At 42.5% G+C, this 16482-nt stretch overlaps 1 protein-coding gene across 2 annotated transcripts; it reads left to right on the forward strand.

The window, feature by feature from the left end:
- The first annotated feature begins 255 nt into the window (after window positions 1-255).
- Window positions 256-16240, forward strand: LOC137434510 (trypsin-2). Of its 2 annotated transcripts, none has more exons than XM_068127607.2 (5): window positions 256-535; window positions 6761-6923; window positions 8180-8442; window positions 13296-13432; window positions 15721-16240. In XM_068127607.2, the coding sequence occupies exons 1-5, from the start codon at window positions 490-492 to the stop codon at window positions 16066-16068; spliced, it is 957 nt and encodes a 318-aa protein (XP_067983708.2). In that variant the 5' UTR covers window positions 256-489; the 3' UTR covers window positions 16069-16240. The 2 variants fall into 2 exon arrangements, with proteins under 2 accessions (XP_067983708.2, XP_067983707.2); XM_068127606.2 differs by having other exon boundaries at window positions 301-535; window positions 8174-8442.
- The last annotated feature ends 242 nt before the right edge of the window (window positions 16241-16482 follow it).

Genomic DNA, 16482 nt, shown 5'->3' on the forward strand with positions numbered 1-16482 from the left:
AGAAAAAGTTGCTAATTTATTTTTTTGTGATGACACCACAAAGGATGTTCAAGAAAAGGTAATACCTGTTTGTTATCCCAACGACGTACCATCCATCGGATATGCAAGTATATACCACAAGTAAGTAGATCTTGGAGGCGTAGACAAAGGTAATTGTTTTCCAGTTTCAAGTGACGTAGGAATCATGTGGTTAGAAAACATTTCCTTATTAGGGTGACATCAAGCTGCATTGTGTCCCCTCCCTGTTTTGTGGCCAGGGAATGCAGCATTGACTGAGAAGGAAAGGAAGAGGGAGGAGACAAAGTAAATGATTCAAATAAAGGAACAGGTGCAGAGCGAGAGAGAGAGAGAGCGAGAGAGAGAGAGAGAGAGAGAGAGACAGAGACAGAGACAGAGACAGAGACAGAGACAGAGACAGAAAGAGAGAGAGAGAGAGTGTGTGTTAAATGTCAACGGTTGATTTTTATACTGTCTCCTTGTCTGTGTACAATGGACATCCAGGTGTATCAACTGTTTCTGCTCTTCTGTGCAGCAGGTAAGAATACCGAAACTCTTCTATACTTGAGTGTTCGTGTCAAGCTCCAGCCATATCTTGTTTTCATCACTTTGTGCCGCAACTGCCAATGTCTTCGGCATGTCATTGTTGGTAAAAGCAACCCATCGGATAAGAAAGTACAGTATATGTCCGCATGTGGTTCATCCAAAGATCTCGTGGCGTTTTTTGGCGTGCCGGACAAAATGTCAGCAGACACGGGATATTGTTGAATCACAATAGCTCATCTCATCTTCCTGCAGCACTAGCTATGGAAGTACGAAAGGTTGTTTAAGTTATTCTAACAATACTGCTGACAGCAAACTTACACACGTAAATTCTCTGTCCTTGAAAGAGAAACGTGACAATGGATTTCTTTGTGGCAATTGCCTGCTCGTCTGTACACACATGATTTAATGACAAATCCAAGATGTTGAACGTGAGAACAGGCTTCCTTTATGTAACATCCAACTACTCCCTTTTGTAACATCCAACTTCTCTCTTTCTGTAACATCCAACTTCTCTCTTTCTATAACATCCAACTTCTCTCTTTCTATAACATCCAACTTCTCTCTTTATATGACATCCAACTTCTCTCTTTCTATAACATCCAACTTCTCTCTTTATATGACATCCAACTTCTCTCTTTCTGTAACATCCAACTTCTGTCTTTCTATAACATCCAACTTCTCTCTTTCTATAACATCCAACTTCTCTCTTTCTATAACATCCAACTTCTCTCTTTCTATAACATCCAACTTCTCTCTTTATATAACATCCAACTTCTCTCTTTATATAACATCCAACTTCTCTCTTTCTATAACATCCAACTTCTCTCTTTATATAACATCCAACTTCTCTTTTTCTATAACATCCAATTTCTCTCTTTCTATAACATCCGACTTCTCTCTTTCTACAACATCCAACTTCTCTCTTTCTATAACATCCAACTTCTCTCTTTCTATAACATCCAACTTCTCTCTTTATATAACATCCAACTTCTCTCTTTATATAACATCCAACTTCTCTCTTTATATGACATCCAACTTCTCACTTTCTATAACATCCAACTTCTCTTTGTCTATAACATCCAATTTCTCTCTTTCTATAACATCCGACTTCTCTCTTTCTACAACATCCAACTTCTCTCTTTCTATAACATCCAATTTCCCTCTTTCTATAACATCCAACTTCTCTCTTTCTATAACATCCAATTTCCCTCTTTCTATAACATCCGCTCCATGCTACATTGGCGTTGGCTTAGCGGCTCGGGTGCCAGCTAGGGTGCCAGCCAGCGGCTAGGGTGCCAGCCAGCGGCTAGGGTGCCAGCCTGGCGTTGGCTTAGCGGTTCGGGTGCCGGCTTGGGATCCTAGGATCCTGGGTTCGAATCCCGGTCGATCACTGAATTAACGCCAGGGGGGTTGACTCAGCCTGTCGTCCTTCCGAGGTCGGCAAATTGAGAACCAGTTCACTGGTAATTCCCTGTTTGTCGTAAAAGGTGACAAACAGGGTTGGCGGCAGGAAGGGCATCCGGCCGCAATACATTGCTTCAAAAAGGGGACCAAAAAACAACAACAACCACGGTGCCCGAAAAAGGCCAACCCCCGCTTGCGGGGAAAAATGGCCTCGAAAGGTTTTTTTTTTTTTTTTTTAAATAACATCCAACTTCTCCCTTTATGTAACATCCAACTTCTCTCTTTCTCATTGCCTTGTTCGACGATGTATTTGCGATACCTTATAGTTGGTTTTATCTCAGCACAATCCTCATCAAATAGGTTTTGTGATACGGACGATGTATGTCTCTGTCGCTGTTTGGTGTCGATTCGATTTTAGTTGGCTTTTTGTATATAAAGTCGAGGCTCATAGAGGAGCTAAAGCATATGACGTGTCAGGATGTAACAGAGCAAAAGGAGAAGGAGAAACAGAGGTGGGAAACACCAACAGCAGGGTTGACGGACAAAATAGAGGGAGACTTTGACAAATAAGGGATGTGGGGAAGATTGAGGGGTAGAGGACATACGTTGTAGACAAGTTGGATACAGAAGCAAAAGTCGCAGGAGAGAAAGACTGGAAATTTTGAAAGAGGTAGGTTTGAGGAGAGTCAATGGGGGTAGAAATTAGATCATGGTTTTGGATGGGAACGATCTAAGATGGTGGTGAACAGCTGTCTTGAAGATCTGGAGGGAAGAATGAGATTCACGAGACTAATGAAGTTGGTTCCACAGGCGGGAATAAAATGGGAACAAATGAGTCTCGGTGAGCCATGATTCAGGAATTCTAGAGTTTCATCAGAAGCTGATTGCTGGTTGACCATGAACACCCTGTAGAAGCCCAGGGAGTGCAACACACGGAACGAGCAGAGGGTGCAAGACCAGAAAGGAGGTTTTAGAAGGCAGACAGACCACTGACCCATCTGCGATGTCAGAGATTGGTCCATAGACTCAGCTTAATCGTGGAGATTCCAATTATCTTGAAGGTCTTGGTTTCCTCTGCGTCAACCTGAATACCGAGTTGAGTTGATCAAGGATAGGACCTTTGCTGACTGAGCTGAGCTGATAAGACCTGGACCAAACTACCATCTTGGTGTTTTGCACAGTGTCTGTTGTATCCTCCTGGGTTTCCAATGTCGTTTGTAAGGGGAATAAAGGTGACCTTGCATTCACTTGTGGATGTTGAAGATCCAACGGTACCTTCGTTAAAGATTGTGACCAGTGACATAAATCCAGTTTTCTTGATGCCTCACTTCCTGTGTACCTCACTTCCTGTGTACCTCACGTCCTGTGTTCTGGGATCGTTACTGTATAAAAGCGGGTCAGCCGGCAACATCCGGGCTGCCTTCGATCCGCTCCATGCTACATTCCCTCTTAAGGACTTCAAGCACTGCTTAGGCCTCTTCTTGTGCAACTGGCCACCATTGTGTTGATTAAAGCCTACCTAAAGGCCTACTTTTATTTTCTACTCTGCTCTGCCACAACAACCAGTTTGGTATTTCCTGCAATTATCTTAATGTCCATGGCTTAGCCGAACCTCACTTATAACCGAATTTGTAACTGAATCCCACAAGTGAAACATGCATTCATTTTTAGTGGGATATGAAGAGTCTCCATCATGGAGAAGCGAGACGTCTCCATCACGTGGTTGGCCCTGTGAATCTCAAATTCCGATTTTTCGAAACGAATCCAGTTTTTCTACTCCCATTCGATCGTGTGTGTGTGTGTGTGTGTGTGTGTGTGTGTGTGTGTGTGTGTGTGTGTGTGTGTGTGTGTGTGTGTGTGTGTGTGTGTGTGTGTGTGTGTGTGTGTGTGTTCGTGTGTTTGTGAACAAGATATCTGGAAAAGTTCTGAACGGATTTGGATGAAAGTTGGTGGGATGATTGCCCTTGGGATAAGGAAGAATTGATTAGTTTTTGGTGAAGCTCAGGATATTATTGCAGATCCAGGAATTTTTTGAAGGATTGTTTACCATTGGAAGACAGGGCTCATTTTTAAAAAAATTATCTTGTATATATTCTATATTTAACATTGTGATATGAAAATAGTTTTCATATTTGTTGTAAATGTAGTTTAAACTCGTGGTTATGCGTTAGAGCGGTGTATTTTGTTAGCAGCGTCGTATTCATGGTTCTTTTTTTTCGAATGAAGACATATTCTGTCATTTTAAAACCACCAAAGAGTGTATTCGGTTTCCCCGTTTCATAAAATGTATCGTTTGATACGTATAATGCTTTAAAACGGTTTTTTATTTTAACCTCAGAAGAGAGCTCAACATTTACCTCAGCGAATGTCAATCGCGGTGTCAGTATTTGATGAACTTATAAAGACTTAGGTGAGTTATAAGTGTGACCAGCATGTGCACGGGATTCTTCCCAGAAGAATGAGTGGTCGCATTAGCTTGTACGACTTAAAATGAGCGAGTTTTGTTTTGCCGTTTGGGCCGGTTTTACATGTTGTATCCCTAAGGATGAACCGAACGTTTTCCTGGCTTACAATTTTATTTGAACTCACACGTGCCTCAAAACACACTCACTTATATAGGATTGAACGCTGAATCCGAAAATGTAAGTGAAATTGCCTTGTTTTTTTAACATTATCTTCTACTAGGGCATTGCCCGTACTATATCTATATCTAAAATTATATCCCCCCCCTCTATTTACATGAAATGGTTTGGTCCAAAGCGGACGGCTTGCGAGTACGGTGACAATCCCCCCCCCCCTCTATTTACATGAAATGGTTTGGTCCAAAGCGAACGGCTTCCGGAGTTTGGTAAAGAAATCGCCATCGCGTGCACAAACGCGCAGGAAAGCGAATGAATCGCAAATTCGGTTTTATTAGTTTTAAAACATAGTTTAACGCCAACATAGTTTGCAAACGTGAAATAAATGAATACGCTCTCAAATGTGCCATCCGAGGCAGAGTGTGTCCGCCACGTTCGGCACACGCGATAGTTCGCTGCTCTCTGATTGGTTGAATCGTTTTTTGGACATAGCTCGGTAAGTAATTGTCCGATTAATATGAAACCTTGAAAAGGCACATCCTCGGGTCCCCAGCAATATACCTGGCAAGTTAAAAGTATATCGGACCCGTGGTTGTCGAGAAACAGCGGTCACAGACAAACGTACAAACGTACAGAGATTACTGGAATTATAGATAGATATCTATCTATAATTCCAGTAATCTCTGTTTGTTTGTACGTTTGTACGTTTGTTTGTCTGTGACCGCTGTTTCTCGACAACTACCGGTCCGATATACTTGAAACTTGCCAGGTATATTGCTGGGGACCCGAGGATGTGCCTTTTCAAGGTTTGAAATTAATCGGACAAGTACTTACCGAGCTATGGCGATTTAGCCGTTCGCCGTTCGCTTTGGCGTTGCGAATGGACCAAACCATTCATGTAAATAGAGGGGGGGGGGGGGGGGGGTTCTGTGGTCGTTCGCTTTGGCTTTGCGAATGGACCAAACCATTCATGTAAATAGAGGGGGGGGGGGGGGTTCTGTGGTCGTTCGCTTTGGCTTTGCGAATGGACCAAACCATTCATGTAAATAGAGGGGGGGGGGGGGGTTCTGTGGTCGTTGCGAATGGACCAAACCATTCACATCGAATCATCGAATCACATCGAATGGACCAAACCGTTCGCTTTGGACCAAACCATTGCATGTAAATAGAGGGGGGGGGTTCTGTGGTCGTTACGAATGGACCAAACCATTCATGTAAATAGAGGGGGGGGGGGGGGGGGTTCTGTGGTCGTTACTGCCACGTGGTTTCAAAGTTTTTTTTTGTTGTTGTTGTTTGCACGCATGTTTTTTTGCACCCACGTACGGGCACGCCCTAGGATGTTTACACACACACACCCCTACACAATTTTTTTTTTTTTTTTTTTTTGGCAAGGAACGGGCACCCACGTACGGGCACGTCCTAGCTTATATATAGTACGGGCATGCCCTAGTATTCTAAATATATATATCTGTGCAGTGTCTGTCTTGTGTTGTCACTAAACTAGTCCCTCAAACTTTTGTGAAAGCGTACTATTCCAACTTGACCCACGGCGGGAGTATGCGCTCTACTTCTGTATGAAACTATATGGCGTGTGAAGTGTTTTGAAGACAAATATTTTCCTTGCCACCATCGGATGTTGCTATGGCGCCAGTAACTTGCAAAGCGTGAAATTGGCGTTCATCGTGTTTTGGCATCAAAATGTCACATTTCATGTTCGCTGATTCAAGGCAGGAAGTTTTCATTTTTAACCTTCAACGCTTTGCTTGCTGTGGTTTCTTTATAAAGTTATTCTTTAGCTCTCTGTGCCTCTTTTAAGACGAGTTTTAAACTCTTCCAAGTTTTTTTCCCCTATAAAAAGTCAGAAGGTGCTGAGTTATTTTGGTGGAGCTGTGCCCCACTGCCCCAGCGAATTATGCTACCCACAGCGATGCGGGCATACTAAAGAAGAAGAAGAATAATAAGAAGAAGAATCGTGCGTAGAATAATCTTTCCTTCGCCGACTAATTTTTCAGCCTCTGCTCGAAAAAAAGTGTTTTTCGGAGCCAAGGAACAAGTAGCATGAAATATCATAGAGAAAATGGACAGTACAGGATCGCACATCGTGGAATTAAGGCTAATTTGGAGCACACAAGTTGCCTGCACTGAATTGCAGTAATTGTTTTTCCTTTACTTTTCTACCTTCTTCCTCAATCCTGCATCTACTTGCTACCTCCTTTCTTTTTTCACGTGAGCAGGACATGCTTCGACTACGCAGTACAAGGTGCATGGTGGGCGGGCATGCAACCCTCACTCCCAGCCCTGGCAGGCATCGATGTTGGACCGCAAGGGGACACACATGTGTGGTGCAGTACTCATCGGCCATCAGTGGGCTCTTACAGCTGCACACTGTCTTAAAAGGTAGTTTTTACTACCCACTTTCTCAACAGTTACAATCGTATACCTTTCATTACTGTCTGCACCTCTGCAATTGTTTTTACCTTCACCACCGAAGGTGGATGGAGGTTATGTTTCCACCTGTGTCTACCGGCTGTCTGTGAGGAGGTTATCTCAAAAAATTATGGATGGGTTCGGACGAAATTTGGTAGACAGGTTTGGTTTGAGACAAAGACGAATTGATTCGATTTTGGTGAACATCCGGATACAGATGTGGCCTATCAATGTGATAGGAGAATCTTTTTATTTTACAAGTGATTCTACAGCATTGAGCGATCGGGACAAAGACGTGACGATATATCGCATGATGTTTCAAAAAGTTATGGACGAGTTATGACAAAACTTGGTGGATGAGTTAGGTAGGTGACAGGAACAAGCCGATGATATTTTGGTTCGGGTCCGGATCCAGATTGGGCGTATCAGTGGCATACAAAATGTAAACTGTTCTCTATCGAGTGCCATTCCTGTTATGTTTTCACCCCTGTCTGTTTGTCTGTCAGTGTGTCTGTTTGTCAGTGTGTCTGTTTGTCAATGTGTCTGTTTGTCAGTCTGTCTGTTTGTCAGTCTGTCTGTCTGTCTGTTTGTCGGTCGGTCTGTCTGTCTGTTTGTCGGTCTGTCTGTCTGTTTGTCGGTCTGTCTGTCTGTTTGTCGGTCTGTCTGTCTGTTTGTCGGTCTGTCTGTCTGTTTGTCGGTCTGTCTGTCTGTATATCAGTCTGTCTGTCTGTTTGTCAGTCTGTCTGTCTGTTTGTCAGTCTGTCTGTCTGTTTGTCTGGCTGTGAACAGGATATCTCAAAAAGTTATGGACGGATTCAGACGAAACTTGTTGGTCAGGTTGAGTGTGCGACAAGGACGAATCAGTTCCATTTGGTTGACAATCCGAATCTGTATCCGGATTTTTCCCAATGATTTTTCCCGATTGAGTGAGAGGGCCAAAACGATATTTAGCACGGTATTTCAAAAGGTTGTGGACGAGTTATGATGAACCAAGGTGGATGATTTGGGTAGATGACAAGAACAAGCCGATTCGATTTTGGTTCAGGTCTGGAAGAAGATCCGGCCTATCAGTGGGATACAGAAGGTACACTGATCAACCTGGCGGACATATATGCGCTCTAACAAGTGCCGTTCTAGTTTACTGCATGTTTTCACCTTCATCCATGAGTAATCTATCATTCTATCCTAAAGTTGCCTTCAGACTCCCCTCTCTCCCAAAGCTACAGAATCTCCCATGGACGCTCCATAACACTGCTGCTTGGCAAGCACCGTGTTCGCTCCGCGGAGCCAGAATCTGAGCAGTACGTACGCGTGGACCAACACATCAGACACCCAGACTATGATCCAGAAACGTTGGACCATGACTTTGCCCTGCTACGTCTGGCCAGACCCGCACGCCTTTCCCTGCACATCAAGCCAGTTATGCTACCCCACTGCCCAGGCCGCGAAGGGCAGACATGCACTGTGTCTGGATGGGGCCTCTCAAAAGGTATGCAAACATTGTGATTTATTTATTTTTTGTACTCAAGATCGAGGCTCGTGAAAGAGCGAACATTAATCACACAAAAAGTCAAACCGACACATAAAACACAAAATAAGGGGAGCGGTAGACAAGATGGGGAGAGAGGGGGAATGACACAAACACAACAGAGCAGGGACATCGAGAGAAATGTGGGACGGAGAGGGCTTGGGGGGAGGTGTGAGAGGTATAAAACACAAGCACACTGCAAGGACTTCCAGGAAAGAAGTTGGCATTTCAAAAAAAAGTGTATCTGGGGTGAATTAACGGGGGTAGAAAAGATCAAGGCTTTGGATGGGGGAAGATAAGAGATGGTGGTGAACAGCTGTTTTAAAGACCTGGAGGGAGGAGTGGGATTGAAGGGAGTGGGGGAGTTTGTTCCAAAGATGGGAGAAAAGAGGAATGAAGGAGTGAAGGTGAGCAGAGAGCCAAGATTTTGGCAGTTTAACCAGAAGAGGGTTGCAGGCAGATCTTGTGCGACCTGTAGGAATATTTGGGGGACAGAGCACAGAGATAGCTGGGGGAGCAAGGCCGGAGAGGAGTCGGTACAAGACAGAAAGACCACCAACCTGCCTGCGGTGAGTGAGTGAAAGGCCCTCGGAGTTAGCTTCATCGCAGGAGATTCCAATGATTCTGAATTGATGATCAGATATTGTCGTGAAAATATCGTGATCTGTTGAAATATATTGAAAATATTGAAGATCAGATATTATCTCAGTTTTGAGGTTGTTTTATCGTCCTGTTTTTTTTAATCCAAATTGTTTGTCCTTTCAACCTTTCCAATGCTATCCTATCCCCCCTTGCTTAAAACCCAAAAGACTCGTTCAAACACCATGCTATTCTGCCTTAATAATAATAATAATTCAATTATTTTGTATAGCGCTCTACTTGTACTTCCGCTACATGTCTCTTTTTCCTCTATAATTTTCTCAATGTAGGCACTCCTCGCTATACGCACTCCCAGTTAATGCATTTTTGCTGATACACAATAAATAAAGGGGGGCTTCACTCGGGGTTTTGCAATAACATGTGTCCGTGTGTGTCTGTCCGTGTGTGTCTGTCTGTGTGTGTTTGTCTGTGTGCCTGGCACAAAATTAATTTTTACAATTTGACCTTTAAACCATTTAACCATAGGTCATTTGACCATTTGACTTTTACCGTAACGGTTTTATCATTTGAGTTTTGTCATCAAATTTTCAACAAGGCTTTATTATGAGAATATGGAGAAGGCAAATTAATAATTTGGTCAAAAGGTCAAAGATCAGCGTCACATAAAATCGTCAATTTTTATCTAATTGACCTGAAAATTTTAAAACTTGCATATTCCGTCACTGAATTATTTCACCTATCAAAAGCTCGAAGCTGATTGTTTTTTTTTTTACCAAAAGCTCAAATGTCAAAGCTTCATAATGAAATGGAAAACCGAATACGACATTGGAGTCATCATAAAGAACGCGAATAAGCAAAGAACAAAGATGGAGTCTTCAGGAGGAACCTGGATCAGATTCGGGTTTCAGCCGCTACTCCTCAGCCCTCAAACCCATCCAGGCGCAGCCAACTGAACCTTCCAGAAAAATCTCTGCAAGAATTCACTTCTCCTTGGACAGATAGGTGAAGAAAGAGAGAAATAAAGAAGAAGCAAGAATTAGAATGAATAAGGAGAAATATGAAAAAGTAGAAAGAAATGTGAAAGAAACAAAGATCCCTAACTCCTAGCCCTAACTCCTGGCCCTAACTCCTGGCCCTAACTCCTATCCATAGCTCCTAAAATCGTCAATTTTCATTTTGTATTAAAAAAAAACTGTTTTCGTAATGTTGAGCATACTGAAGAAGAAGAAGAAGACGTCTATTACAAACAGAGGTGGATGGGCTTTGCATTTTCAGATGCTTTCTAGTTCTGATATTTTTTTTGGGTGCCCGAAAAAAATAAAAACCAATAAAAATAGAAAACTGAAACTTGTTTTCTACGATATTGACATTTAAAAAAATGGATATTTACTCATACACTGATCCAATTAAAAAGGCCAATTCACATCAACCTGCCGTTGTTTAATTGATTGAGACAGAAACTTCATTTCTTAAAGAACAGTAAGATATTTACTTAGATTAGCGGGGTCTATCTATCCGCCAGTGCTGGATAGCTCTGACATACGTCACAGAACATCTCAACATTCTCTGCGATGTATTCGAGTCACTGGAATTTGTCCTTCCATGTTGTCTGGAGCTTCCTTTCCTGCCTATTCTTATTAGAATTCTGCTTCTTGGGATGGGAAGTTCCACAATCGGACCCCGTAACTACAACATCACAGGTGGAGGCACAAGCCGAGCTAGCTGATGTGCAGGCCGAACACGAGGGCACATTATCTTCTCTATCACCCTCAACGTGTCCTCAACCTGCTGCATCAGGAACAATCTCGTCTCGACTTTCTGCCCGGATGTCCACATTTGGTCTTTTCGTAGCCACAAAGCAAATTGAGAGTCTTTTCTGACTAATTCCTCTTATTTATCTCAATAGATTGAGATAACCTGGCCTTATCTGGGCACACGTTACTCTTGGGGTAGGGGTTAGGGGAGGTGGTATTGGTGTCATGTCTATTAATTGATATAATTGTATTTTTAACATCTCCCTGCAAGATGACTTTAAGAAAAGTTTAATTCCACTGTTATTTAAGTTTCATAATTTACCATGGACCAATGGCCCACTAAATATTGGCAGGTGCCTTCTGTGAGAAGGCTTCAAATATTTTCACCCCTGTCATATGTGGAATACCCCCAAAAGTTCATTTCGTTTGCATATTTTTAAGAAATGATCTTGAACAGGAAACTGCGCAAGACCAAAATGAGAGAACTAGGTGAGTCCGTGATCGCGACTGCATTTCATAAACTTTATCGCTCCGATCATGGCGATCATACATTTGGGGTCAAAATTGATGTTCATTATGGGATTTTGAGGCTGCCCGACCAGGCATCCAAAACCCAACCACTTATAATATTTGGTTGCCCGACGCTAAAATTAGGTGCCCATGGCGAGCCCTGAATAAAGTAACAAACACTTTTTGCATTTTTACCTTCGTCAGAAGAGAGGGTATTGCATTTGAGTCCGTTTGTTTGTCTGTTTGTCCGCACAGAATAAATATGATTTTCGCTGCAACCGTTGGTCCGATTGACAGGAAATTTTGACCATAGGTGCAACTTCACCTGTAGAATTTTTTAATGATAATTATGACATCATAGGTCACGTGGTTCGGCCGCCATCTTTGAAAACCGAAAAACTTTGCACCTCTATATCTCCGAAAGTTCTGAATAGAAAAAATTGAGACATGGCTCATGGTAAAGAACTCTCCATGGGGAATAAAATATGTTAATGATGATGGCATAGGTGCCTCCATTATGACGTCATAATTCGACAAGTACAAAACTTCATCCTATCAAGATGGAATTTCTTGAGGACCATGTAGGCATCAATTGGTGGAGAAAAAATAATGATGACGTCATCAGTCACGCGGTTCGGCCACCATATTTGTTTTAACACAAACGCCTTAAAAAACACTGAAAATACATCCTGGCGAGGGTTTGCAATCTCTGATTGCTCTTTTTCTTGTTTTTCCTGCACCACCCATGTCTATAGGGGTAGCATATGTGCTGTGACAGTGAGAACGGAAAGGGTAGTGTATGGGCTAGATGGAAGCTTATTATTCCATTGTACTCCAAAGGGTATGAATATAATTAATACAGTACTATTATGTTGTAAATTAACATCCATTGTTATTAATTTAAAAAATATATAGTTTTTTTTAAAATCAAATACCAAACAAAAGTCTGAAGACTAAGGATATTTGGTTTACAATAAAAAAATACTGATAAAAATACATAAATATAAATCGGCATCAAAAATAAACTGTGCGCGAACTCTGCTATTCAGAAGGTTTAACATAACTACATTAGTAGTTAATTTAACAAAAAGATAATTTATTTTAAAAATAAAGTTATCACATCAACAATAAAACATAAATTGAAAAAAAGTAGAGCTGATATAATTAAAAGTGCAACAGCCATAAACAGACAATATACAAGTAACAAACAAAATAAAAAATGAACAATGAGTAAAATGGTATAAACAAAGAAAAATTAAATAACTCAAATATTTATATTCAACAAATGGACAAGGAATGGAATGGGGGATTGTTTGAATCGTTGTGTTCGTGTTTGCGGTATATTAATTTGTTTGGAGTTTCTCAAACTACCTCGAGATACCACCTGTCGAATTTCAGGGAAAAGGTGGCGATGACGACTGGAAACGAGTGCAGGCAATGAGCAAAGTGTATGACTGGTTTAATACTATGATCAGAAAGGGAAGCAATACTGAAAGCAAGTAAAAGGTCAGCATGGGGCAGGTGATCATCCGCAAGGCGCTCTTGTGGACTCGCTTGGTATCGGCTACCTGGGATATCGTGAGACGTGAACTCCGTACAGGTGCTCCAAATTCTCTGAAAGGGCGAATTTACGTATTGTGGATTATTACTAAATCTCTAACTTTCACACCATTTTTCTTGAGTTTACGCAAGATGTACACGCGTATTGAAGCATTGCTAACCATTGAATTGACCGGTTGCCATTAATTAAATAACTTTCCCAGATGAGATCAATGACTTTCTTGCTTTAATTAAGATAAAGCTCGGCCAATTATTCATATTATACTGTATAAGCTAGGCCCTGTCGTTTTTGCTCCCCATTGATTGGCAATTAATTTGACATTGTCACCTGCATCTACGCCTCCGACCCTCCCTATCCACTCCTTCTCCATTCACTCTTTCCTCTGACAGATGGTTACCCAGATGAACTGCAGTGCCTCCAGGTTCCCATACTTCCAAGAAACGTGTGTCAAAAAAGCTATGGATCGATGTTTTCCTCCAGCATGATGTGCGCTGGTTATTTGGAGGGAAAGCAGGATGCGTGTAAGGTTTGTGCAATTTCAAACTTCTTTTGCATGTCAATGTCTTTTTTTCGTTTCTTCGTACATTTGTTCCTTTTGGGGAGTGGGGTCTTTCTTTGGAGAGAGGAGAGAGGGACGCTGAAAGTGACGCTGAAAGAGACGCTGAAAGAGACGCTGAGAGAGACGCTCAAAGGCTTCAATCAGTGGAGCTCCACCACCTGTGCCTTTACCCTTTGGCCAAATATGTTTTTGCCATCTATACATTGGTCAAAGGCACAGACATGTCGTGGTGAAGAATAACGTCTGATTTTGCCATTTTTGACCACAACTGAACACAACATGTAAACATAAAATGAACAGGAAAAGAGGAGAGGATTAGAGGGAACACAAAAATGAATGAATGATCGTTTTAAGGCCATTTTTTCCCGCTAGAGCAGGGGTTAGCCTTGCGGGTCCCATGACAATCATGGTTCTCTGTTTGAGGCAATGTTTTTATGGCCGGATGCCCTTCCTGACGCCAACCCTTACTCACCTCTTACGAGGCGCAGGGATACCAGGGTGTACCTATTCTAAATCGGGGTACACACCAGGATCATTCATCCCAGAAAGTTGGTACTCAATTTGCCGACCTCGGAAGGATGACAGGCTGAGTCAACCCCGCCTTTGGCGTTAATTCAGCGATCGACCAGGATTCGAACTCAGGATCCTCGGATCCCAAGCCGGCACCCTAACAGCTAAGCCAACACCAGGCTGATTCGAGGAAATACAGAAACATGCAAATGAGAAGGTTGGGTTAAGTGGGGTTAACAGGGGTAAACTGATTGTGGGGGTTTATAGGGATGAAGTGGGTGTTATTTACTGTATAACATGAGATGGTGTTGCACCACTTATTTGAAGGCATGGAGGGAAGTGCTATATTACTACTGTAACAGCCGTTGGTCGTTCTCGTTTCCCTATTCAAATCTGGAGTGTTGTGTCAAAGCGACCGCAACAATCGACCCATTCAAAATCTCCCTGTCAGATCTGCATCTGACGACAATGTTGACGTGCACATTGAAAGTCTTAAAGCAACCCAGTGTTGCAAGGATGGGCGTCACGTGACTCGACCTAATCTCAGGCTGAGCAAGCGAGTCACATGATGCGATCTTCAAAGCTGTGTTCAAAGAGACCGTGACCAATGGTCCCTCAACGGGTCTTATTCAACTGCCAAATGCAGCAGACACCACATATATAATTCAACCGAGACCAAGTCAGGTTTATTTCTAAATAAATTAATGGTCACGTGGAGTAAATAAAGGGAAGCAATGCAGGTGAATGGCAATAGACAATGAGCTCAATAATGTGGTGTCTGCTGCCAACCACGTGTGCCCACAAACCAAATGAATGAATGGGATTTCTTAAGTATACTATGCCGTAACTGGGCCCACAGACATTCTATGAGAGATAGACATAGTTGGGGACAGACAGAACAGGAGGACATTGTCGGGCAAACCCCGTGAGTTGTGAAGAAGATCGCACAGTTCAGGGGACCCTTGCAGGAAAAAGCCCTGCCGCCAGGGCGATGGCAGGTGAGGGTGTGTCTCCGGCTGAGAGGGTATGGTGTCACCTGGGTGAGGCGTGGATTCTGCTCCAGAACTCATGACAAATACAGCCTCCGGCGCCATGTCGCCAGGATTTTGCACCCCAATCTTTCTTGCCTCTACCTTTTCAACTGCCACGCACGTCACTGATAAGTGATAACACTTTACGCCCCTCCCCTCTTACTTACCATTGGTCCGCAATTCAGCCAATAGGTGGGGCAAACTCCTTCATGAGCCTTGAGCTGCCAATGCCCTGGCAAGCTCGGTTGGGTTCAGCAATAAGCTTCTTTTTCTTGCCTATACTTGTGCTCGCAGTTTGGCGAGCACTAAAAAGACACGTAAGATTGATTCCAAAGGGAGAAACATCAAATAAAGGATGATAATGCTGAAAAAGTCAAAAGGGATGATCATTTTGGACACATATATGAGGGGGGGTGGACGATGTGAACTAAAGATAAAAGCGACACACATCTAATATCACATTTAACTACCACGAGGTTATGACGGTTGGACGAAACTGTTCAGCCTGGCCCAGGTATGCCCTCTAACGAGTGACGTTCTAGTTGCTTTTGAGCTGATGCTAAGACACTCAATAAGGAAATATCTACACTATCTTATGCATATTTAAGTCAACGAATTCATTTGCACAACCCTATCTATTACCATTTTTGTTGAACATGTTTATCATCTAAATCCCAGTTGACTGTTTTGAAATGTTGTTTCTTTATTCCTCAGGGTGATTCTGGTGGTCCATTGGTCTGTGATGGGAAGCTCCAGGGTATTGTCTCCTGGGGTGAGGGCTGCAGTGAAAAGGACAAGCCAGGTATCTATGCCAAGGTGCTTGGTGCTATGTCTTGGATAAAAAAGATCATGGAAGAGCCCAGCAGAGAGGACAACATTGACCACAGTGGATCCAGGCCTAAGCCAGATGTAACATATCCTCACATTACTGCGAGTTTGAAGAAGTGCCTAGAGCAGACAAAACACTTTTCTCACAGGTGCTTCATCCATTTCGGAGCCAGGAGAATGAAGTCCAGACATTTCCACAAGCACCGCTTTGGGACAGCCCTTACTTTGGCTTAGTTGAGGCCTCTGCAGATACAGTCTAGGGAATTTTATCAATTACCTTATTAATGCCATAAAAATGTTTTCTGTAACTGTCTGCATGTTTTTTTTACCACATACCTTTTGCATTAAATAAACTGTATGTATGTATTAACTTTCATTTGAAATAAAATCTCAAAAAGTTGCTAAATGGAGCCTCAAACCTCTCTCATATTTTATCCTGGAAAAGTAAAACACGTTGAATTGAGCAATCAAGAGAAGCACAAAAATTAAATGTATGCATTTGCCTCGAGTCATCATCGTTCATGTGCAGAACATGACTGCGGGTTCATATCATTTCTTGCAGGGGCGCGACAGTGTAGCTGATGCAGTGCCCCATATAGGTTGCATCAGGAATTTGTCATTTGTTTATGGTTGTCAGCGATAGCTCGC

Source organism: Myxine glutinosa, chromosome 10 (genome assembly GCF_964187855.1).
Source record: "Myxine glutinosa chromosome 10, kmMyxGlut1.1, whole genome shotgun sequence".
NCBI classification, from domain to species: domain Eukaryota; kingdom Metazoa; phylum Chordata; class Myxini; order Myxiniformes; family Myxinidae; genus Myxine; species Myxine glutinosa.